At 42.4% G+C, this 24241-nt stretch overlaps 1 protein-coding gene across 5 annotated transcripts in view; it reads right to left on the bottom strand.

Annotated features, from left to right (window-relative positions):
- Positions 1 to 24241, bottom strand: part of MCC (MCC regulator of Wnt signaling pathway) — a 440272-nt gene that overhangs the window by 107049 nt on the left and 308982 nt on the right. For all 5 annotated transcript variants that reach the window (XM_040446613.1, XM_040446619.1, XM_040446626.1 and 2 more), the window contains one exon: positions 9245 to 9358. In XM_040446613.1, coding sequence (XP_040302547.1) covers positions 9245 to 9358 — 114 coding nt within the window. The remainder of the gene's footprint in view (positions 1 to 9244; positions 9359 to 24241) is intronic.

The raw sequence follows: 24241 nt of genomic DNA, 5'->3' as shown, positions 1-24241 counted from the left end.
GATTATACTTCCCCTTTCCCATGAAGCCGGATATGTGGCCATGTGACTTGTTTCAGCCAATGAGATCTCAGTGAATTGGTACCACTTACACCTGGAAGCCTTTACCAGCTCCTTCAGCATTTGCTACATTCCCTTCCCAGGCCATGGCTGCTGGCAATGTTCCAGACGGTGGAAGCCCTTCAGCTTAGGAGGCTGGCTGAGGACAATGCCACACAGAGTTTTCTGCCAGCACTACTGAGCTCCTAGCAAGGAACCAGAAATACACCTTTCATATCTTAAGCCACTGCAAATCTGCGGTTATGTGTTATCACTGCATATTCTGATGATACAACCATTTTACAGATGAAGACAAATTAAATGTAAAGTTACTGATTTGTTATATCCCAGACAAGGAGAGCCCTCTGAAAAATCTTTCTGATTCCTGTTCATGCCATCAAAGGGTTAAAGCGATTGTAGCCACAATCTTCTCCCCTCAACTCCCTCCCAGATCCCTGACCTGTGGGCTGGTCTCTGTACCATTTGCCTAAAGATCTCCAGGGGCACCAGAGTCGCCCTCCTTGGTCCCCTTCCCTGACCTGCCTCTGTTGAACTCCAAGAAACACCAAGTACTATGCCTTCCAATATCAGAGGAGAAGTAGAAAACCCAGACAATTCTCTCCTCAACCCCCTGGAGCACCGAAATAAAAAAGCAGACACACGGGGCTGTAAGACAGGACATACTAGATCCCTCCAGTTCCCATAAAGCCAGCGTTAGCTGCCCAAGTCAGTTACTCAGCGATGACTTTCTTAACAGGGAGGAATGGCAGCTTCTTCCTGCAAAACTTCCAAGTGAGAAATTATTTTCTTCTCTTCACCATACACAAACGTTCCATATGATTTCAGTCGAACAAAGTAAGAAATGGTCTCAAACAACATGCTGCCTATGATCCCAGGGAATTGCATCCAGGGTTCTCCCTCCTCCCAGCCTGTATTCATCAGTTTTTGGACTGATCCTGCAATACAGCAGAGAAAGCAAGCCCGTGGTTGCAGCATCTTGCCTGCCATGAGTTTCTGGAGGTCAGAATCATTAGGATTGCTCCTACAACGACCAACCGTTGGTCTGAAAGGCAAGGAAAAAAAGACTGGGGTTGGATAGGATGAAATTGCGTTTTTCCTGAATTTCATCCTGACACTTAACGTATACTCTGAGCATTTTCCCTAGGTATCAGCTCTCCTATTTGATGATGAAGCAAATTTAAAATCTATATAAATACGTATGTCTAGCCACATATATTGGTGAAATTGCCTATATGCAAAAAATGTTTATTAAAAACAAGCAGTATCATTACAACCACCAAGAATAAAACCCTTTAGTCTCATGTCTGCTATTGGTGCAATCCAGGGATAAAGCCATGAGTCAGCCTTGAGACAGACTGGTCTGAGAACTTGAGCCCTTGTTGGAAAAACCCTGTGCAATGTGCTGATGCTAAGGAGCTTTATGGTTTTGTTAATGTTCTTCACTGGGTTTTATCTTACCCCCACAGAGGCCACTGATCTTTAATCATCACATTAGTCTCAGCTGTCAAACCTAAGAGCATTATGAACTCCATTCTTGAAAACTGCAATGCCATCATTCATCTGTTAACCCTCTCAACCGTCCTGGGGAAGGGGGTCAGCACCACTCCCTTTTAAAATACCCAAAGAAGTAATGCTACTCTCTCAGGATCACAATGGATTGGTCTCAGTAATATTACTAAGGGTATTTTCATCTTCATTCTAAGGCCTGGCCCAGGTCCTCCCAAGGGGAAGGTGGGAGGAACAAGGCCAACTAAACAAAGAGGCCCAGCACAAATGGAAATGCCTTTGATGAGCAAAACAGCAAGAGCAATTTACCAAAGAAAAGTATAAAACCAGTAAGAAAGGAATAGAGAACATTCCTGACACAGAGAATGCATGCCAACCACATCTGTAAGTATTTCATACAATGAGAAAAAGAGATAAGAAAGGACTCTCTCCATTACATTTAATGAAAACTATTTTTCTTCCTAAAAGCCAAGAGGCAGAAAATTCAGAAGACTTGCTTTCCAAAGACAGAGGGCTTAGAAATAGAAAGTGTTCTGAGGGTGCCTGGGTGGGTCAGTCAGTTCAGCGTCTGACTCTTCATGTTGGCTCAGGTCACGATTTCATGGGTTCGTGAGATAGAGTCCCGTGCTGGGCTCTATGATGACAATGTGAAGCCTGCTTGGGATTCTCCTCTCTCTCTTGCTCTACACCTCCCCTGTTTTCTCTCTCTGTCTCAAAATAAACATTTTTTTTTAAATTTTTTAATGTTTATTTATTTTTGAGACAGAGAGAGACAGAGCATGAACGGGGGAGGGTCAGAGAGAGAGGGAGACAACAGAATCTCGGAAGCAGGCTCCAGGCTCTGAGCCATCGGCCCAGAGCCCGACGCGGGTGGGGCTCGAACTCACGGACCGCGAGATCGTGACCTGGGCTGAAGTCGGACGCTTAACCGACTGAGCCACCCAGGCGCCCCAAAATAAATAAACATTTTTAAAAAATCTTTATGGAGTGCTTGGCTGGCTCAGTTCGGTAAGTGTCCAATTTTGGATTTCAGCTCAGGTCATGATCCCATGGTTTGTGGGATCGAGCCCCATTTTAGGCTCCATGCTGTTAGCATGGATTCTCTCTCTCCCTCTCTCTCTCTCTGCCCTCCCCTGCTCACACACGTGCATGCTCTTTCTTTCAAAAACTCAAAAAAAAAAAAAAAACTTTAAACAAGAAAGTGTCTGTATTACTACTGACTGATTTCATTTCAAAGGGATTCAAAAGCTTGTTTGAATTATCATTTTATAGCACTTAAAAATGCAGCAATTTAAAACGGTTGGTACTAAATAAATAGCAAATATGCTGAAAGCATCAAACTAGTACTATATATGATCTTTGCCAGCTTCCCACAAGGCTGTTCCCTATGAGGATATTTAATGTTCGTGCAAATGCATGCATGTATCTATGTGCCCGTTTGATTGGGATGGAAGGGATATTTAAACCAAATGGACCTGTGCATCATCCCCTCCTCGTGACTTCGAGATCCCCTCTGGATGCTAAGAGCAGCCTGGGCAGCTTAAGAGACATACAGGGATCAGTACAGCTGTGGATTCCCACAAAACCTGGCTTCAAATTCTAACTCTTGGTTACTTTCTAGCTACATAATCTCAGGCAAGATACTCAAATTCCCTACACCTTAATTCTTTCATTCATAAAACAGCCATGTTATTAGTACCTGCACCATAGGTCACTATGGGAACTCCCTGAGATAAAGCATGCAGAATGCTTGGCACACGCCTGGCACAAATATAGCTCAAGAAGTATGGTGATTATCACTACTGGCATAAGCTAATAGTGGTGTTGTTAATCAAATCCCCCAGGAAGTTGTGATGAACAGCCTCCAAAATGCCCTTATGATCCCTGAATCTCCTTTGTGTGATACCCTCTTACTGAGCCTGCATGGGACCAGTGACTGGCTTCTAACTAATACAATGTGGCAAAGGTGATGGACATCACTCCCATTACCTTATATAAGACTGTCTTATCAGCAGACTTATTCTAGAATCTTTCTCTGCACGGATGGCTTTGAAAAAACAAAGTGTCCTGAATCCTACAACCACAAAGAAATAAATTCTGCCAAGGACATGGGTGAGTGGACTCTTCACCAGTTGAGGCTTCAGATGAGTATTCAGCTCTGGCCAACACCTTGATTACAAACACGCATAGAACCCAGTTAAGCCATACCTGAGCTTCTGATGCACAGAACTGTGAGCTAATAAATGTGTGTTCTTTAAAGCCAGTTTTTGTGGTAACTTATTACACAACAATAGAAAATAAACACAGAAGTACTTTGCCTTCCCCATCACACTGATATAAGCTCCTTATTCTTAGAACTCTACTGGCAGGTTGACTTTATGACCACGTATAATAAACATTTTTGTATTCATCTGGTTCCAGTGTCACCATCAATAGTGACTCAACAGATGTTGAAGCTCTTTTTGCAAATTACTAATGAATACAGCCACTGTTTGCATTTTAGTTTAATCATGGTTCCATAGTATTTAGAGAGCTGGTAAAACTTACTAAAGCCACAGAGCATAAATGTATGCATGAACTTGCTCTTCCACAATCTGGTCAAGCCTCAAACATCAATCACTCACCAAGGCATATAACAAAGGAAGCGTGGCACAGCCATTTCATTGTTCTTATTTTTTCTTGCATAAATCTTAACTTCATAAAAGATATGAGACTGGCGAGTCTGACCTTTTTTTCATGTTCTCTTTCTGGGTCCCAGTATCTGAACTGGGGAGACATCTCCATTGAAAGGAACAGAGAATAATTTTTAAGTATATTTAGTATAAGAATGCAAACAGGATAGAGTCAATTAATGGCACTATGATATAACGAGCCACCAAAAACTCTTACATAAGATTATCTTAACCATAAGTAAGTTAAAAGGGAGCTGACTAAATCCTTGATCTAGCAAAGAAAAAAGTTTTCCATTATCCTCTACCATCCTCTGCACAAGGTGTTCTGTCTTTGTAGTCTTACATTTTAATAAATACCCTCCTGGTCATCTTTTAAAAATCCAAGGCTGTAGTACATGTCAGCTTCCAGTTAAGGGCTTTCATAATTTCTTTCCTCTTAAAAAAATACTCACTGATAAGAACTAATAACAATAGTTGACTTTGGATGGTTGTAAATTAGAAAACATGGTCACTTTAACACTATTTTATATTTTTCTTCAATACAAAAATAATCACTCTCTCAAAAAACCCTTATGAAACAAACAAACAAACACTAAAACATGTTTTAATTCACCAGGGCCCACTACTGAAACATTACAAGGCTTTCTTTCCAATTTTTCCTATCATATTTTTATTACTTTTACTATCAGAAGGAAAATATTTTAAGTCTTCACCTAAGTACAAACTGACAATTTTGATCTGAATAACATCCTATATGAGGAAAGAACACTGGGGACCTTGTCTTAGCTCTGGTGCTAAGCTATTCACTTGACCTTCACTAAGCAAGTTAACCTCTCTGGGATGCCTGACAAATGTGGAAGTAAATGATCTCAAGTATAAAGGGTCTTTCCTCCGTACTCAAACCATCTACGATTACGAGACATGAGTTTTCAAAACTTTCCATAGGTCATCTAGACCAATGACTGGCAGCCTGGTTTTTAGATCTCTCTTGAATTCCCACGTGAAAACAGAGCACCTATGCAGCACAACTAAAGCTTAGAGGCAAGGTATCCTCTTGAGCAACAAAACACAAGTAAGTAAGGACAAATCCACACTATCCACAAGCCCGGAAGGGTGTCTGAGTGGGCAGAAGCATGGAGGGAAGCAACAAGGTTGGTGGACTTGAGAACTGGAAAACCCCAAAATAATCAGTAAGTATACATGGGAAAGTGATGAGGGCCAACTAAAGAACAGTAGCTAACACTAGGAAGCTTCTGCCTGAGCCAAGAGTAAATAAAGAAGGGGTCCACACTAAGATCTGAAAGAGCTAAAGCAGCCAGTCCTTGAGAACTTGCAAGACTGGCCCCAGGACTTGCTTCTAGGAGGAGAAACTGCTGACAGTGGGATCAGGATTGAACAGGATTGAACTGACTCAGGCAGTTGAGCACCTGACTCTTATTTAAGCTCAGGTCATGATCTCACGGTTCTCAGGATTGAACTCTGCACTGGGCTCTGTGCTGACAGTGCAGAGCGTGCTTAGGATTCTCTCTCTCCCTCTCCCTCTCTGTCTCTCCCCTCTCTCAAAATAAATAATAAACTTCAAAAAAAAAAAAAGGACTGAACAGAATGGGGTAACAGAGACAAAAGAAGGAATAGATCCAAATAGAAGTAGGTGAGGGGAAAAGAGCTAGGAAGTGTCAGAGAGCGGTCTGCCTTATTTCTGACAAAATGAAAACAACAGGAGACTAAGCCTTGTGAACTTATAAAGCCACCTTAAATCCTGCCTCCTAAAAGTTCAAGGAAACTATTTTTCACATAAAAATAAAAAAAAAATGGAAAAGTAGTGAGGTCAAATTCCATATAAAGGTATAAGAAGAAAGAAAAAAAGAGTAGAATAATATCCCTATATACCATGAAAGCATACCACAAAAATGGAACATCTCCCCCCACCCTCAAAAGCCCCAAACAATAGCCTACTATTTCAAAATAAGCCAAAAGACTTGAAGGAAATAAAATGACATAAGACATGAAAGAATGTAATTCAGAATTAGAAAAACTCAGTAACAGAACACAGACAAAAATCAGAAATCAATAAAAACGCATTTCAGGAATAAAGACTAAACTAGAAGGCACACAAGAGAGAATAAACACAACATATAATGTCCCAAAACAAATATTAGATGGACAACAGGAAAAAACAAGTACAAAGGGAGAGATAGGATATGGATAGTGAGATACTGAAAACAGTCAAAAATGATCTAACATACAAATAATAAGCATCCTTGAAGAAAAAAAATCAAAGAGAACAGAATATTCAACTCTATAAATTTTTAAAACTTCCCTGACATTAGAAGATTAAAAGAGATAATCAAAACAATACACAGAAAATCTGATAATATCAAACCAGGATGACTAAAATTAAGAGTTAACTCCACCCAGAAACAAATAATCCAGTGAAGAAATGGGCAAAGGACATGAATAGACACTTCTCCAAAGAAGACATCCAGATGGCCAACTGATACATGAAAAAAATGCTCAACACCACTCACCATCAGGGAAATACAAATCAAAACCACAATGAGATACCACCTCACACCTGTCAAAATGGCTAACATTAACAACTCAAGCAACAACAGATGTTGGCAAGGATGAGGAGAAAGAGAAATCTCTTTCGCACTGTTGGTGGGAATGCAAACTGGTGCAGCCATTCTGGAAAACAGTATGGAAGTTCCTCAAAAAACTAAAAATATAACTACCCCATGACCCAGCAATTGCACTACTAGGTATTTATCCAAGGGATACAGGTATGCTGCTTCGAAGGGCACATGCATCCCCATGTTTATAGCAGCGCTATCAACAATAGCCAAAGTATGGAAAGAGCCCCAATGTCCATCGATGGATGAATGGATAAAGAAGATGTGGTACTCAGCAATCAAAAAGAATGAAATCTTGCCATTTGCAACTACATGGATAGAACTGGAGGGTATTATGTTCATCGAAGTTAGTCAGAGAAAGACAAATATCATATGACTTCACTCATATGAGGACTTTAAGATACAAAACAGATGAACATAAGGGGAGGGAAGCAAAAATAATATAAAAACAGGGAGGGGGACAAAACATAAGAGACTCTTAAATATGGAAAACAAACAGGGTTACTGGAGGGGTTGTAGGAGGGAGGATGGGCTAAATGGGTAAGGGGCATTAAGGAATCTACTCTTAAAATCATTGTTATACTAAACGCTAACTAACTTGGATGTAAATTTAAAAAAATAAATAAACATGGTTAAAAAAAAGTTACTCTAGTAGGGGTGCTTGTGGCTGGCTCAGTTGGTGGAGTGTATGACTCTTGATCTCAGAGTTGAGTTTCAGCCCCACACTGTGCATAGAAATTACCTAAAAATAAAATCTTTTTAAAAAGTTACTCTAGTAAAATTACTGGACTTAAAAAAAATAAAGAAAAAATATGCCATGGATGTCTAGAGTAAGTGTCTTGTGAGGCAAAGAAAGCTGTATTATCAGACTTTGAGGGCAACGCTCTGTGTTGAATAAAAGAATAAGGAGACATAGCCAAGATAAGATGGGCCAAGGGTTTTATATCTAGCAGAAATGCCTTTCGAGTACAAAGGGCACACACGCACCATCATTAATGAGCAAGAGCTTGGTGAAGATTATTCCCCTGAGCCCTCCCTGAGGAATCCACTAGAAAATAAGCTTCAGGCAATAAACAAACAGAGGAACATTGACATAAGGACCATAGTAAACATGAAATATATATTTACTTGTCGAAGACCAAATGAGGACTAGAAGGGAAGAATATGAGTTGCAATGGCCATATGGTCAGGCAGGGTGGATAGGGGACAACTGCAAGTTACTGGAGGAGTGAAGAGAGCATAATGCAACCAAAAACAAACAAACAAAAAAAACCAAATTAAATTCTTCTCAGGAACTGCATTTGTCATAGTGATAGTAATATTCTTTTTTTTTAATTTATTTTTTAACGTTTATTTATTTTTGAGACAGAGAGAGACAGAGCATGAACAGGGGAGGTGCAGAGAGAGAGGGAGACACAGAATCGGAAACAGGCTCCAGGCTCTGAGTGGTCAGCACAGAGACCGACGCGGGGCTCGAACTCACGGACCGCGAGATCATGACCTGAGCTGAAGTCGGACGTTTAACTGACTGAGCCACCCAGGCGCCCCTATTCTGAAACCATATATACTATGGAATGAAGCAAGTAAGTAATTACAGAATATTCTAATTTAATCATCCTCTGAAACCTTAAGAACCAGGATTCTTAGCGTGAAAGGAAGGAGATACAGATAAACATACAAGAAGCTAAATAAAAAGTGCCTTTGTAATCCGAATTTAAACCGCAGCTATTATTATGAACTCCTAAAGTATTTTATCTTAATATTAATATCTAAATAAATAAGGAATAAAGAATTCCCTGGCTGTGTCTAATAAAGGAAGCTTGAAAGCAATGACTAACCTAGAAGCAGTAAGCAACCTTTGCACCCAGACTGGTACTGAAGTATCATTTTCTGCAGAGAGAAACAAGAGCTACTTGGGGAATGGTCACTACCATATTTGGGACAAAAAATGCACTAGATGAGTCTGGAGTAACTACCAGACTCATGTCAAAAGACTCAAAGCCAACATCAAGACATTCATACTGGCCAAAGATAATACGATTTGAGTTTCTGTAAGGAAAATAATTACAACAGAATAAAACCCAAATATGTTTAAATCTCCAATTTCGTAATAATATATTTAAAAATTCACTGGGCAATTTCCAAGGATTATAGGTAATTAATGAACTTGAAAAATGTTAATGGAAAGATGAAGCATTCTGCTCTTCATTTGTTGAAAGCATGGTTTCAACAAATCAAGGATAATGGGACATGTCATGACCTGAGCCAAAATCAAGAGTCAGATGCTTAACTAACTGAGCCACCCAGGTGCCCCTCTGTGTTTTCTCTTAAAATAAAAAATACAAATGTTTTCTAAAAACTTCCCAGATCCCTTACCTGTGCCTTGGCCAATTTCTTTTCCAGAAGGTCTCGTTCCCGCTCTGTTTGCTGCAGACGTTTATTAAGCTCCACTATATCTCCCTTGAGTGATGCCAGGGCTGCCAAGTGGAGCTGTGGCAACAGAAAGAAAGGAGCACAAGGTTAGTTAGATCCTTTGGCAGAAACATTCCTTCCCTTCATTCCTGGTAATTAGTGTGATCATATTAAAAAAATGCATCATCTACAATGGGTGCTATTAAATCAGGTGTCTTCCAGGCAAGCCAGGTTATATGGTCACCCTAAATGTAACAGGGAGAAGATTTATGTGTGGGCAGCAGGACCTAATTTTGGTGGTTAAATCAGGACAGAGAGCAACGCTTCTCATTCTCAGGGCTTTCACTGAGTTACTCAGTGAGAATGAGATTAAGAGCTGGTGTGGGGTCGCCTGATTCTCAACCTGAGCAGCAAGGAAAAGGGAGAACCAAATTAGCTTTTTACCTTTGGGAAATATGAAAGGTGAATAGGGCAGTTCAATCACCCATATTGCCACATGTACAGACAGACCATGGGGCTGAATATTAAGAAAAATTGAGAGAGGTCTTTTTTTTTTTTCCCCCAGGACCTCTTTAAAGTGGTCCTTGCCAGCTCATCTTTCCTCATTGTCCCCCACACAGACTACCCTGACTAGATGCTCCTTCTGGGCAAGTAGACCCTCTCGTAGGAGCAGAACTAGAATGCTGATAAGGATGCTAGGAAAAGACAAACAAAGAACCCCTCCAGATCTCTGTCCCCAGCCAACATCCTCAGGTTAACAGGAACTACAAGTGATGTTCTTCAGCACAGTAGCAAAGGGGTACCACCCTGCACTTCTGGGATCTCAATCTGCTCAACATCCAAGCCCCAACACTGAGCTGCAGCTGCACCAACAGCTACCACACCTGCCTTTTGTGGCCTTCCAGGCCAATGGCTTAAACAGATCTGTTTAGGATCTGTTCAACACACTGATCCCAGAGCAACACCCTTCAACCTTCTTGGCCCTTTGAGTCACTACTTCTCATCGGTCTTCATCACCAGTTCCAGGGGGGAACTCAGACTGTTCCCCAGCTGAATTGTACACTATGTTTGGGTGAGTAGCTGCAATCAGAACAAACCTTCCTTCCTTGCAGGTTTTTAGTAGCTTCTGCCAAGAGGGAGTTAAAGGAGTGAGCAAATAAACATGATCTTTAAAGATGGACGTGGCACGACAGTACACAGTTCAACTTTGAAGATTTTAATTTCAGGTTTAGAAAATGCTTTTCTGCAACTGCATGTTGGCTGGTAGGTTTGTTGGGGGGCGAGGGGGAGTACGGGACAAGGATGTACAGGGCAGAGTCTGGGCTATCAAAGCAGTTGTTTATGTTAGACTAGAACAGCAGTGAATGTGACTTCGCTTAATTGCATCAGGGCTGCAAACCAACAGATCAATAGCCGATTTGAAATTAGGAATGCTTGAAATTTAAAAAAGGAAATGTCAGGCAATCTGGTGGTATTTGCCTTCTCGTGTAGGGCTATGGCTGCCCAGAAAAAGGTCACTTTGGGTTTCAGATACAAGGTTTTATGTGATGAATTCTCAGCACAAATACCACAGTGTTCCCATTGTACAATCTTTTTGAGGCTGTTCTGCTTCCAGGAGGGTGGAGAGGGACTCAAATTCACTCCTTTAGACAGCTGGGTTGCCCCCTCTGCCTCTGAACTGTCAATCTGAGAATTTTCTTTCAGTGTCAGACATTGTGGTCTGTTACACATTCTGTCGAGTCTTGGGAGAGGCTTTACCACTTCTCTGGAGAGAAGGATAAAATACTTGGGGAGCTGAAATGTTCTTTAAGAAGTACAGGAGTGGAAACAAAGATCCCAACTATATAAACCTAGACATGCCTCCTCTCTCCCACATCTCCCTCCTACTTCTGGGGGAAGGACAACCTGAAGGACTTGGGGGAGAATTAGGAGGGAAAAGTTGACAGAGGAAGCTCTACATTCCACACTAACTTCATAAACTGGGCCAGATGAGGAGACACACAGAGTAGTTATTTCCATCAAAGCACACGGCAGAGAGGGTCCAGGGGGTCATCCCTACTGGGGAGAGTATCCAGCTTGGAGCAGATAACACCTTTGGGCCTATCAGCTCTCCAGATTGCCAGGAAGATCCATACGATGTGCATCTGGGCCAAGTCTCTTTGTTTTCCTGGATGGAAGATGCCTCTCTATGAAATGAGAGTAGACCAGTTGTTCTTCACCTTCTTTGGGTCACAAATTCCTTAAGAATCCATGCGGGTGACAGATTCTTCTCTTAGAGAAGAATATAAATTTGGGGTTGATGCACGTATTTCACCTAATTATGGTGATAACACAATCTGGACTCTTTCCATAAACTCCAAATTAAGAAGCCACAGATGCCACATAAGTTTTGTAGACTCTCTCATGGGTCATAATCGTAGCTGTTTGGGGAAAGGGCCCTGGGTACTTGACATCTCCCATTCCACATTTGCCGGTGAGGACCTAAAACCCAGAGATTGACTTGCTTACTCAAAATCCTATGGATAACTCAACACTAGCACCAAGGCCACCAGTGTCCTTTCCCCGCTATATGATGTTGTATGTGATGGTAATTTTCAATTTTTTATGTGGATGAAAACTTTACTTAAAGTATTTCCCTCTGATTATAAAAGAAAAAAAAATGTAACAGAAAAATAAACATTCTAACGTATTAGCTAGAATTAGAATTGTTTAATAAGAATTAGAATTAGTTAGAATTGTTTAATACTTTTTTTTAATTTATATGTATTATTTTTTTAATTTTTTTAATGTTTATTTTGGAGAGAGAGAACACACACGAAGGTGAGGGATGGGCAGAGAGAGGCGGGGACAGAGGATCCAAAGCCAGCTCCATGCTAACAGCTGAGATCCTGATACGAGGCTCAAACTCACAAACCCCTGGGTCATGAGCCAAAGTCAGTAGCTCAACCAAATGAGCCACCCAGGCACCCCAAGTGTTATTTTTAAAAGAGGCTTTTGGGGCGCCTGGGTGGCGCAGTCGGTTAAGCGTCCGACTTCAGCCAGGTCACGATCTCGCGGTCCGTGAGTTCGAGCCCCGCGTCGGGCTCTGGGCTGATGGCTCAGAGCCTGGAGCCTGTTTCCGATTCTATGTCTCCCTCTCTCTGCCCCTCCCCTGTTCATGCTCTGTCTCTCTCTGTCCCAAAAATAAATAAAAAAAAAAAAAGTTGAAAAAAAAAAATTAAAAATAAATAAATAAATAAATAAAAAAGTATACCCAAAAAGACCTCTCGGCTTCTTATTTTTTAATACTTGCCTTGGCAGGACATAGGTTGTGTGATAACTTGTAGTGTTGCTCTCAAACCCTCTAGCCTTTGAATTTGCAGGGATATCAGGAGGTCTGTCAGAATGAAGGGGAGCAAAACCCAAAAAGATGGGAGGTCGAACTAACTTTTGATTCCTGAGTTATTGATGGGGGGTCTTCTTGTAGTGACAACTTAGCGTACTTCATGCTCAGTCATCAGGCAGTAAGGGGGTGCCGTCAGCCCGATTCTAAGCAACATGGCTGTTTTATCCACTCTGCCCCCCACTCTGTAGTTAGTTTCTGTTGAGTAACTGTCAGCAACATTAAAGAACATGTGTATATTCTACTTTGTTGTTGTTTTTAATTTTTATCTTCTATCAGAAGAGCTGGTTGATGGGGAAAGAAGATGCAGCCAGGAAGAGAAAGAACCCTTCATAGTTTTTGTGCTACAGCCATCATGTGCAGAATATATAGCCACAACTCTTTTGTTTCTTTAATACAAAAGCCTCTTTTATTTATTTTTTTTTTCAAATTTTTTTTTTCAACATTTATTTATTTTTGGGACAGAGAGAGACAGAGCATGAACGGGGGAGGGGCAGAGAGAGAGGGAGACACAGAATCGGAAACAGGCTCCAGGCTCTGAGCCATCAGCCCAGAGCCCGACGCGGGGCTCGAACTCACGGACCGCGAGATCGTGACCTGGCTGAAGTCGGACGCCTAACCGACTGCGCCACCCAGGCGCCCCTGGGTATACTTTTTTAAATAGGCTTCACACCCAGCTCGAAGTCCAACATGGGGCTTCAACTCACCACCCTGAGTTCAAAAGCCAGATGTTTAACCAACTGAGCCACCCAGGTGCACCTATCTGGCTAATTTTTAAAAGGACTAACAGTGGGTTTTAATTCTAGAAAGATAAATTTAACAAAAGTAACCAAAATTGTTAAATATCTGTAATAGGAAAATTACACGTATACCATTTTTTGAGATCTCTTTACTTGTCTTCTGAGTTTGGAAATGCCCTCTACCTTGACTCCGAGCTTCAGACATATGACCCATAAAGTACCATTAAAAGATGTTTCACTAACCAAAGAGAAAAAAACATATATAACGTTCAGAGTTTGTGCTAGTGTCCTCCCCAATTCATTCTTCTCTTCATACTCAGGAACAAGACCCTAATTTTGGGCTGGTCATATTGTCATTCAGCTAAAACATCCCAGTTGCCAGCCTCCCTTGCAGGTGGAGCTAGGAGTAGCCGTATGATGAAGTTCTGACCAATGAGACATAAGCAAAAATATTATGTGGGAGTTCTGAGAAAATCTTTCTGAGAGAAGTCATACCCTTTTCTTTTTCCCCCTATCCTTGCTGCTTGGGGTACATGAATGTGGTAGATGGAGCCCCAGCAGCCATCCTCCTCCTTAAAGATGAGGTCTATACTCCAGAGAGCCAAAACTTGCTCCTACCACCTTTGGACTGTTGACTCCAGACTTCTGTTGTATAGGCCACTACTATGCTGAAGTATTCTAGCAAATGAAGTTGATCTAATCCTAATTTATAAAGAACCAGAGAAGCCTGGATTCCAATCTCATTTATGCCACTTGTAGGTGGACTACCTTTAGATAGTTTATTTAATCGCTTTGTTATAAGGTTGCCATAGAGACAAATGAGACAGCATCTGTAAAATAACTCGCACAGCGGTGCCTGGGTGGCTCAGTCAGTTGAGCGTCTAGCTCTTGATTCTGGCTGAGGTCATGGTCTCACAGTTCCTGAGATTGAGCCCTGTGTCGAGCTCTGTGCTAACAGCATGGAGCCTGCTTGGCATTCTCTCTCTCTCTCTCTCTCTCTCTCTCAGCCCCTCCTCTGCTCTCACACACACTCTCTCTCTCAAAATAAATAAATAACTTAAAAAAAAAAAATAACTCACACGTTGTGTCTGGAACCAGGTAAGCTTTCAACAAAGGCCCATTTTCCCTTTCCCAGCCAAATTTTAAGTCAACAAGTTTCAAGTCAACAAGCTTCCCAGACTAAGCCCCATCAAAGGTAGTGGGTAGGACACTCAGATGAGTGAGTAAGCCGGTCCTGTCATGGAGCAGCTTACTTCCTTGTGGATATCAGCATAGGATTGAGAGACCATAGCTGCTTTGTCTGATTCTGCTGAAGTCCTAAGGTTTATCTTAAGGAACTGACTGCCAAGGCTCTTAAATCTCTGTGAAAATTTTACCCGAGGCCTAAGTAAGGTGGGGATGGGATCTTGACACTTTCTAAACAAATGTGGGTCTAGTGCTTGACGGATATAAATCCATACTTACTTCATCGTTCTGGAGATATGAGGCACTAAGTCCCCAGGCTGCTTTGAGACCTGCCTCACATTCATTTTATAGTGTGTGTCCAAATGAGACTAAACCACCTGGAAATTTGACTGCAAGATAACTGTCAAAATGGCTGTTATTTTTGGATGAAACATTACTTCGCTAGTATTTCATCATTCAACTAGCTCTAAGAACAGGCTTGCTTAGCCTAGGACAGACGCCAGAGGCCCGGGTGACAAGCCAGCAGTGCCTTTGTGACAGTTCCTCCTGGGCTACATCGATAGATGCTTCTCCTGTTACATATTAGCTGTGTGACAAAGGGCTTCTTCACACTTCTTAAGATGCCCTTTTAAGCCAGCAGCCCAGTGACTCAAAGGAGTCTCCAGAAGCATCGCTGTGTATTTACAATTGTAAGGTGCTTCTCCACCTTGCTACTACTGGCAACAGCAACAAGCATGTCCCCACACTATCCAGTTTGCACAGCACTCTCCCCTGCATCAGCCCACTGGACCTTCGCCATCACATTCGAGCTCTGTGGCCTGCAGGGAGGCCAGGGTTTCCTGTTTGCTGAGGGACAAGTACTTTTCCCAAAGTCCACAGTTGGTGAAGGACATCCAGGACCTGAATCTAGGCTGCCAAATTCTACACCTGCCATTTTAACCCATCTTTCTGGGACTCTGGTTTACCCTTCAACAACACTGTCTTCAAAGGGGCCAAAGTCTTCCATAGCCACACCTGAGACAGAGGAATGAATTCATTCCAGAATCTCCATCCAGACACAGGCACCATGGAGCACTAATGGTGTGATGGCAGAGGCGGCCTTCCCTGCATTGGTGGGAGGTAAGCTCATCCAGGGCAAACTGTGCCTGTTCTTTCTTTCTTTCTTACTTGCTCTGGTGCTACCTGAGGTGTTCTAGAAGTCATTCCTTGCCAAGGTACCTCTATTTCCTTTCTGCTACATGATGATGGGAATTACCATTCTGTCCTAATTGAGCCACCTGCCTTCCAAATACAAGGTATATACCCCGTTTTTGCTTAGGTTTGAGTGATGACGACAGGTAGTGCCAAATTCTTTCACCTAGTGAACTGTTTTCTTTGCTAAAGAGGAAGAAACCAGCACAACTCAACATTACTGAACGTACACGCTCTTGACAGGTTCTGCTGTTTTCTACACATTACCCAACTGAATCAGCTGCAGAGCCCTGCAGAAGAAAGGGCAGTGTCAAAACCCCAATGCCAATCTTTAGGCATACTTTGAGAATTCTATCTTGGGAACTGCTGCTTGGGCTAAGTGCATTTCATGCAGTATCTCATTTAATCCTTGCCACAATGCTGGGAAACAGGTATTGTTACCTCTTGACAAATGAGGAAACGCAGGCATGGAGTGGGGCAGAAAATCAGTCAGGGGCAGAAAACCGATAAAAAGTGGAACAGAGGCTAATGCAAAGGCACTCGGTGCTCTAATCTCTGCCATGGGCCTCGCTGGCACTTCTAAATCATTACATCACTGTTCAACCTTGCTCGTGGGATGCGTATGCTTGTGCCTGTATGTGTGCATGTATGTGGGTGGGTGGATGTGAGGTCAGAGGCCAAATGCATGCATTGGCAGGGGAAGGATCTCTGTGGATGGGAGGAGCATGGGGAGGCGGCAGGGCAAGCCCTTGAGCAGCAGTGATGACATTTGGGGCTGGTGGTCAGCTGAATTCAGTGTGAATTTGGGGGAATCACTTAACTTCCTCAGCTTTTACACTCCTCTGAGAAGGGCTTGTACCAGATGGTCTCTAAGATTCTTCTGGGTTTACACCTATACGCGTGTGTTCCTGGCACGTTCCACCTGACCAGGCCTCATGCTGAGTTCTGCACTTGGGGCTTCGCGTACTTTATTTGCCCACTAGTCCCAGAAAGAATCTGCTGAAGCTCACCATATAAGGATGCTTCACTATACATAGAATTGATCAGCAAAGATCGTTCTCGTAGAAACTGAAAGAGCACGCAGAATCACACGCAATCTTCCTGCTGGCGAGGGAAATCGAGAATATCTAGTCTAATTCCCTCACTGTAAAAAAATGAAACAGACCCAGAGAAACAAGGCTCATCAAATCCACATTTCCTCTTTCCCACTCTCCCATATGGCAATCCAGGAGCTCCCGGGTAGTGAATAAGTGTGTGTATCCCAGCCCTGTCCTTGGAAATAGCAGGAGACATCTGCACACGAAAAAGCAGCCTCACTCAGCTTCCACTCCAAGACTCCCCACATCCCGGGTGCTCTAATTCAGATACACAAAGAACAAATTCCCTGGCAAAAGGGTAATGTTGCCTCCCAGATGGACACAATCAGGCCTGTTCAGTGGCTTCCAGGACTAGAACATTCCGATTTATTGCTAGAACTCCAGCTAGGAGTGCTTGCTGTGTATTAACTTCAAAAAAGGTTGCTCGTGGCCTTAAAACTCAAAACTCATTAAATATCATCTACGATTTTGCTCACTGCATGCAAATCACTTTTTGCTGCCCTCCATCAACTCAGAAAGCATCAGCTTTTTGTCCTTCATTTTTACCTGATACTTCCACCGAGAGATCAGTGGCCCAAGTTACTTTTTAAACCTCCATTGAAATTCAGTTGTTGAAAACAGCATTTAAGTCTTCTTCAACATGGTAACACGAGAGTATCATTCATAGAAGAAAACCTGTCCCCATCCAAGGGTGCTTGACATAGGTGATGGCACCAAATCACAAAGCAGGGCCCAGGTACTAACCGTGAAGGTGGCCACACCTAAAGCCACTCTTTCTTTGTCTCAAATAAATGGTCAGGGAGGTGGCTCTCAAAAAGGGGAGCTGTCCAAGATTGGGCATCGCAGCTTTGAAGCAATCCTCCGTCCTACCCATCCATGAACATATGCTTCTGTAAAAATACATCACATGACTAACAAGTGGGTACTTACTATGTGCTAGGTGCTACACTAAGCATGTAACATGCACTTTCTCAATCATTCTTCACATTGCCTTATGAGTATGCTTCGTTGTTAGCCCCAATCTAAGGAGGTCAGAAATTGAGGCTTACAAGTTCAGCACCTTGTCAAACGAGGAAGTGGCAGGGCTAGCATGAAAGCTCAGGTCTGTCTAATCCCGGAGCCTGGCTCATAACTGCCATGCCTCCTGATTTGCAAGACACTATCCTAGCCCTTCTGAGATCCTCCCAGACACCCATGAAACTGTTGAGAAGATAAGGTCTCGACAGAGGGTTCTTTTTATAAGAAGGGAAAGCAGAATTGCAAAGTTAGCACGGGCAAAAGGACATCAATTCTTTAAAACTTCCAACACGGAGAAATAGAAGACCATTCAGCTGATATCACACGCAGGTAGTTATCAGAGAGAAATTAATCTCCAGCTATTTCCACACCCTACAAGGTAAAGAGGAAAATACTGCAGCGTAGGTGAAAAGCTAAATAAACAGAACATAGGAGAAAAGGTTACTTTAACTGATCTTCAAAAAAAAAAAAAAAAAATTGAGCTCTCTCCTTGTAACTTCATTATTGCAGTATGTGCAATTAACTGTTCCTCACCGTGTATTCTCATGACTTTGAGGATCCAGAGATTCCTGGCCAAGAAACAAAAGCAGAACCTGAACTCCACCCCCACCCCAGCCATCCCCTTGTGGATCTGGATGAAAACTGGTGATAAAATCAGGTACAGCTCCAGGAGGAGGCACTGGAGAAAAACCAAACTGGGTCTACAAGTAATCACAATGAGATGGCATACCTATTCATGCCCTATCAAGGTCACGTGAGATGGTGCATATGTTCATGCTTTATCAAGCTCACACTTGATGGTGCCCATATTCATGCTCTATCAAGCTCATTCGCTCATACCTATCACTTTAAGTATCACTACCACCTGGGCAATTGACATTTTTGCTGGAAAAATGATTTTTCTGTTCCTGGAAAAATAATTTTTCTGTTCCTGTACTTCCGCACTGGTGGGTTGGTTCAGTAATAGGTGAAACCTTTTGTTTGAAAAAAAAAATGATAAATTAAAAAAAAAAATCTGTTAAGTTTACTAAATTAAAAAAAAAATCTTAATAGATTTTTAAAATTTACTATACAAGTATTATAGTACAATATTTGCCAGTAAGTTGCTTACTACTTTCTGTTAACAAATTCTTACTGTTTGTAGTGTTATTTTATTTTCATGGAAAACCAAAATTACATGTATATACAAGGATATTTGGAAAGAAACACAGACAAAATAAAGACACTGCAATAAACTGGTAGCACCCACTTAAATTTCAAGGTGTGTTGCATCCTAATGACACATCATGAAAGAGATGACAGTGTAACAATGAAATCCTGCTAATCAGAGGACATTAAGATTTCAGCGTGCACTAAATACTGATGTGATCCCGGAGGCAGAAACTCCCACAGAGAATTCGATGAACAGGAGTAAAAGAGTTCCCTGATAAGGCCTGCATTGTTCATAAATTTTTATACTGATCCAATTTAGCAGGCATTGAATTCCCCATTCTAGGGAAACCAAGTACCTTTAACGGCGAAACAGTCAATAAACTCTGCAGATTAGCAAAGGACAAGGTATGTTTATAGCAATAGTTGACCTGCTTTGGAAGGACCCTATTTTTTACTGGATTGAGGACAGTGTTTTTTCTTTGGGAAAACTACTGAACACTTAGATTTGAGTGTCTGTGTGCATACATACACAGATACATACTTATACATATAACACTAACACATGTATATATACATGCGAAATTTCTAAGTATACAAAACTCCAGGCATGTGCTTTCAGACTTTTCACTAAAGCACAGGACACAGCTAAGATGTTGCCTACTGAAATATTCGATACAATCATTTTTAAGTGCATACCTAAACCATTGAAATTACTGAGGGGCGCCTGGGTGGCTCAGTCGGTTAAGCATCCGACTTTAGCTCAGGTCATGATCTCATGGTTTGTTGGCTTCGAGCCCCGCATTGGGCTCTGTGCTGACAGCTCAGGGCCCCGGGAGCCTGCTTCAGATTCTGTGTCTCCGTCTCTCTCAGTCCCTCCCCTGCTCGCACCCTGTGTCTGTCTGTCTGTCCGTCTGTCTCTCTTTCTTAAAAATAACCATTTAAAAAAATTAATAAAATACTTGAATATGCACTACATTTAAAGAAAATCCCTTTAAAATGTCTGATGCCAGTTCTCATTTCAGCAAAGGCACAGGCAGGAGAAGGCACTGACTTCTCCCTCCTCACCACAGGCTGCTAACTGATGGGCCATTTTACACTCACTGTTACATCTAATCCAAAGCACCAGGAAAGAGCAGGAGACACACATTTCAAATCTGCTCAAATGTTCTCTCCCATCAGGGGTCCTGCTGATTGTTCAGAGAACAGTGCGTTCAGCTACAGAGAAAAGGTCTGAATCCTCTCTCCTTTCCAAATCGCCTAACCCCGCCAATATCAGCCACAACCAGAATTATCTTGCTCTCTGAAAAGGAAGAAAATGGGAGGAGAAGAGGGAAGAAAACGATGGCAAAAAAACGTTCATGATTAAATACAAGCTTTATCACAAACAAAAATAAATAAAAACCCCAGACCTGGGTACCAGTTCAACCTTGGGTACAATTTTCCAAGCCTCAGTTTATTCACCCTGTAAAATGGAAACCATACCCACCCACCTAACCAAAGAGAGTTGTAAAGGGTTCAACGAACATACTGTAAGTCAATCACTTAACCACAGTGCTGCCTGGCTGAACGTGAGCCACAATGACCATTATCGTCTTAATTATGCCACACGTTGAGCTTGCTAAGAAGCGTTAAGATAAAATTGAGCCTTGAAAACAGTGATGGTTACTATTCTATCTTCTTGTTTTCACAAACCCTGACTAAGCAATCAGAATGACTCATCACACTGAGGCCTAGAACACATTAATCACAGTAATCTACACTTTGATTTCCCCTTGTGCAACTGAATCCACTGCTCCTGCACCAGGGCTGGTCCTGCAGAAAAGCACGCAAACACATTAATCCTCAGCAGCCTAGAAACTGGGTTTAGCCTCATGCCCAGTGTGTTCCCCCGGACTTCCTAGCTCCTCATATCACAAGGTAAGAGATGATCAAGAACCAAGTGGGATACATACAGTGACCCCAAAATGAATTTTCATGAAAATATATCTGAATGGTAAAAAGATACAAGTTACTGTGAACAGGGATGTGCACAAAGCTCTGTTCATGATGGTAGAAAAAACAAAAGATTAGGTGAAAAGACTGCATGATATGAATAATACACTATGCTGTCAACAAAACAGAAATATATATACAATAATCAACATGGTATTCATTATTTCACATATGTATGTTCATTCCCTTGGTTCATTCAGGTTGCTTTCTACCTGTCCCCACCAGCCACCTGGAACAAATTTTCCTTCCCCCTACCCCATATCTACCCTTTTACTCCTCTTTATTTTTCATAACACTTATTAGTACCTGACAATGTATCATATAGGTTTTTTGCTGACCCATTTCCCTCGTGAGACTATGAGTTCCTGGGAGGCACACAAGTCAACATACCAGGGATACAGCCAATACACAAGATGAACTAAGCCTGGCCCATGATGGAACTTCAGACAATATTTATTAAATGGACAAATTTAGAAAATTCAGATAGAATTTACATTATCCTTAACCCCACCACCTACAGATCACATCACTCGCAAATATAGGTCAGATATTTTTCTACATGTAAATACATACTTAAAATAGCTTATTTTATTTTTTTAAATTTTTTTTTTCAACGTTTATTTATTTTTGGGACAGAGAGAGACAGAGCATGAACGGGCGAGGGGCAGAGAGAGAGGGAGACACAGAATCGGAAACAGGCTCCAGGCTCTGAGCCATCAGCCCAGAGCCCGACGCAGGGCTGGAACTCACGGACCGTGAGATCGTGACCTGGTTGAAGTCGGACGCTTAACCGACTGCGCCACCCAGGCGCCCCTAGCTTATTTTAAACAATATGTTTACTATACTAAATTCTCCAGGTAATTCACCAAATCGTTAACTCCTCTCCAGGTTATCAAACCTCTAGGACAATTCTCTATCCCTCCAGCAGGTCAATGTTCTTTTTGATAAGTACTACCTAGAACCAAGCACAGCACTCCAGATGAATTTTGGCCAACATACTTCCTATGAGCCAGAGACCATGCCAACTGCCTTCCACGGGTTTCACTGAATTCTTACCCAACAAGATAGAAGCTATTATTACTTCATTCTGCAGATAACAAAACCAAGGCACAGTCAGTTTTTCTAGTATTTGAAACCCCAAACTCCCAAGCTGACCTATCCCGTTTACCATTACTGCACCTCATCTATCACAGCTATCCAGGGTTGCACATTCCCAGATCCCGCGACGTGACTGGACCAAGAGAGAGAATCAGAGTCGTCAAGATTGCAGACTTGGATGGTGTCCAGCACCAGATGGTTTACAGCAGTGCTGCACAAACTGGAAAAGCCGCTGGTACCAGAAGGGAGTTTCAGTGAGATCCCCAGTACTTGCTTTGACTGTGTTCAGGGCTGAAGGGAAGGAGCCACAGGGTAGGAGAGGGGCCAAACAAACCCACACAGACCCTGTGCATGCAAGTGAGCCATTAACCCACCAAGGCGGGGGTGCCCCCCACCCAATCTGCCAGCACCAGCTTGGCCAGGATCGGTGAGTGTTGCACAATCCCTTGCCAAATCACAAAGATGTCACGACTGCAACTCAAAACTCTGACACAAGCAAGTGAGCCGCTAATATGAAACACTGTGGTTTGCGTCCAGCTTGACAGCATTCCTGCTCCTTTCCTGTAAGGAGCCCTCATCCTTCAAAGGCACCCGACCCTCCTCTTTTGCCTCTAGAAATCACAACACAATAGAAATTCCAACAGGTACATCACAGCTTGGAGTTATTTTAATAAACAAAGCTTCAGGGAGCCTGGGTGGCTCAGTCAGTTAAGTGTCCGACTTCAGCTCAGGTCACGATCTCGCGGTCCGTGAGTTCGAGCCCCGCGTCGGGCTCTGGGCTGATGGCTCAGAGCCTGGAGCCTGCTTCCAATTCTGTGCCTCCCTCTCTCTCTGCCCCTCCCCCGTTCATGCTCTGTCTCTGTCTGTCTCAAAAATAAATAAACGTTAAAAAAAATTTCAAAAATAAAATAAAAAAACAAAACAAAGCTTCCTTGCCACCCCCCCCCCCCCCCCCCCACCTACAAGGAGCACATTTCATCACATATGCCTGGACAACTTTCTTATTGGTTTATTCCCCTTTCCTGGACCCTCTGTTTCACGGACTAACTCTGAAATGAATAAATTCCAGTGGGAGTCGTGGCAGAACTCACCGACTGCAGGTGGGGAATTAAGGACGATGTGAAATCTCCTGCACCAGGGCCCATCTCTGCCCTTCTGCTGTCCTGGCACTTCTATAACAACCTGGTAGCAAAGCAGCAGAAAAGATAAAGAGGCGGCCACACCAGAGGACTGGTGAAAGCAATGTTCCTTTGGGCACAGATACTATGAGCTGTTTCTGACTTTCTCGAGTGAAAGGAGCCCCCAGTGAAGAAGGCACTGTCTCCCAGCCTGTAAGGCATGGCTCGCAACAAATCCAAACATGCTTCTGGACTTAGCTCCATGATGGGGACAGAGACAAACTATCTGGTTGCCCAGGAGGTGGGGAGCTTTAGCACAGGGCCTCCTAGAGGTAAGGTGTTCTTTTATCACGTATTTTGGATAGGGCATCGCTTTCTTCCCATCACACAGGTTCACCTGCAAACTACATTCCTCCTGTGCTTATAAGGGATGAACTGTGTTTTCCCAAGCCCAAGAAGTTTGGCCTGATAGGAGTTCAAACATGCCACAGCCAAACAAGGGGACATCTAACCCTTGACTTTCTTGCAATGTTTACTTCCTCCATGCCCCTTACTTACTTCCTTATAGACAGAGCACTAGTAAAAGAAAAAAAAATTCCCCTAAAACTGCTTTATTTTGTTTCCTGAGAGCAGAAAGGCAGTGAGGAGAAAACATATTAAAGATTCCCAGGCAGTTTAAGAACGAAACATTTCCAATCTAAATAAAAGTGTCAAAGGAAAGCCTAAATCTGGCAGCGACTAGAAATATTGCAGTTTCAACAATACAAAACCCAAAATTTACCCAAACTATTAAAGCTTAGCCTCACTGCTAAAGAAGTTGACGCTGTCAGTCATGAGGCATAGGCCTAAATGCAGGGGTGGAAAAAAACGGTGAACAAGATTTTGCCTGATATTTAGACGCACTCTCCTTAGAGGCTGGCATGCACCGCCCTGTGCAGTCACAACTCTGAAATGCTAACTATAAAACTGTGCTGATTCTATTATACCAT

This window comes from Herpailurus yagouaroundi, unplaced genomic scaffold, assembly GCF_014898765.1.
Source record: "Herpailurus yagouaroundi ecotype Mexico unplaced genomic scaffold, PumYag 29, whole genome shotgun sequence".
Classification (NCBI taxonomy): Eukaryota; Metazoa; Chordata; class Mammalia; order Carnivora; family Felidae; genus Herpailurus; species Herpailurus yagouaroundi.
This window is presented reverse-complemented; position numbering and strand designations above follow the sequence as displayed.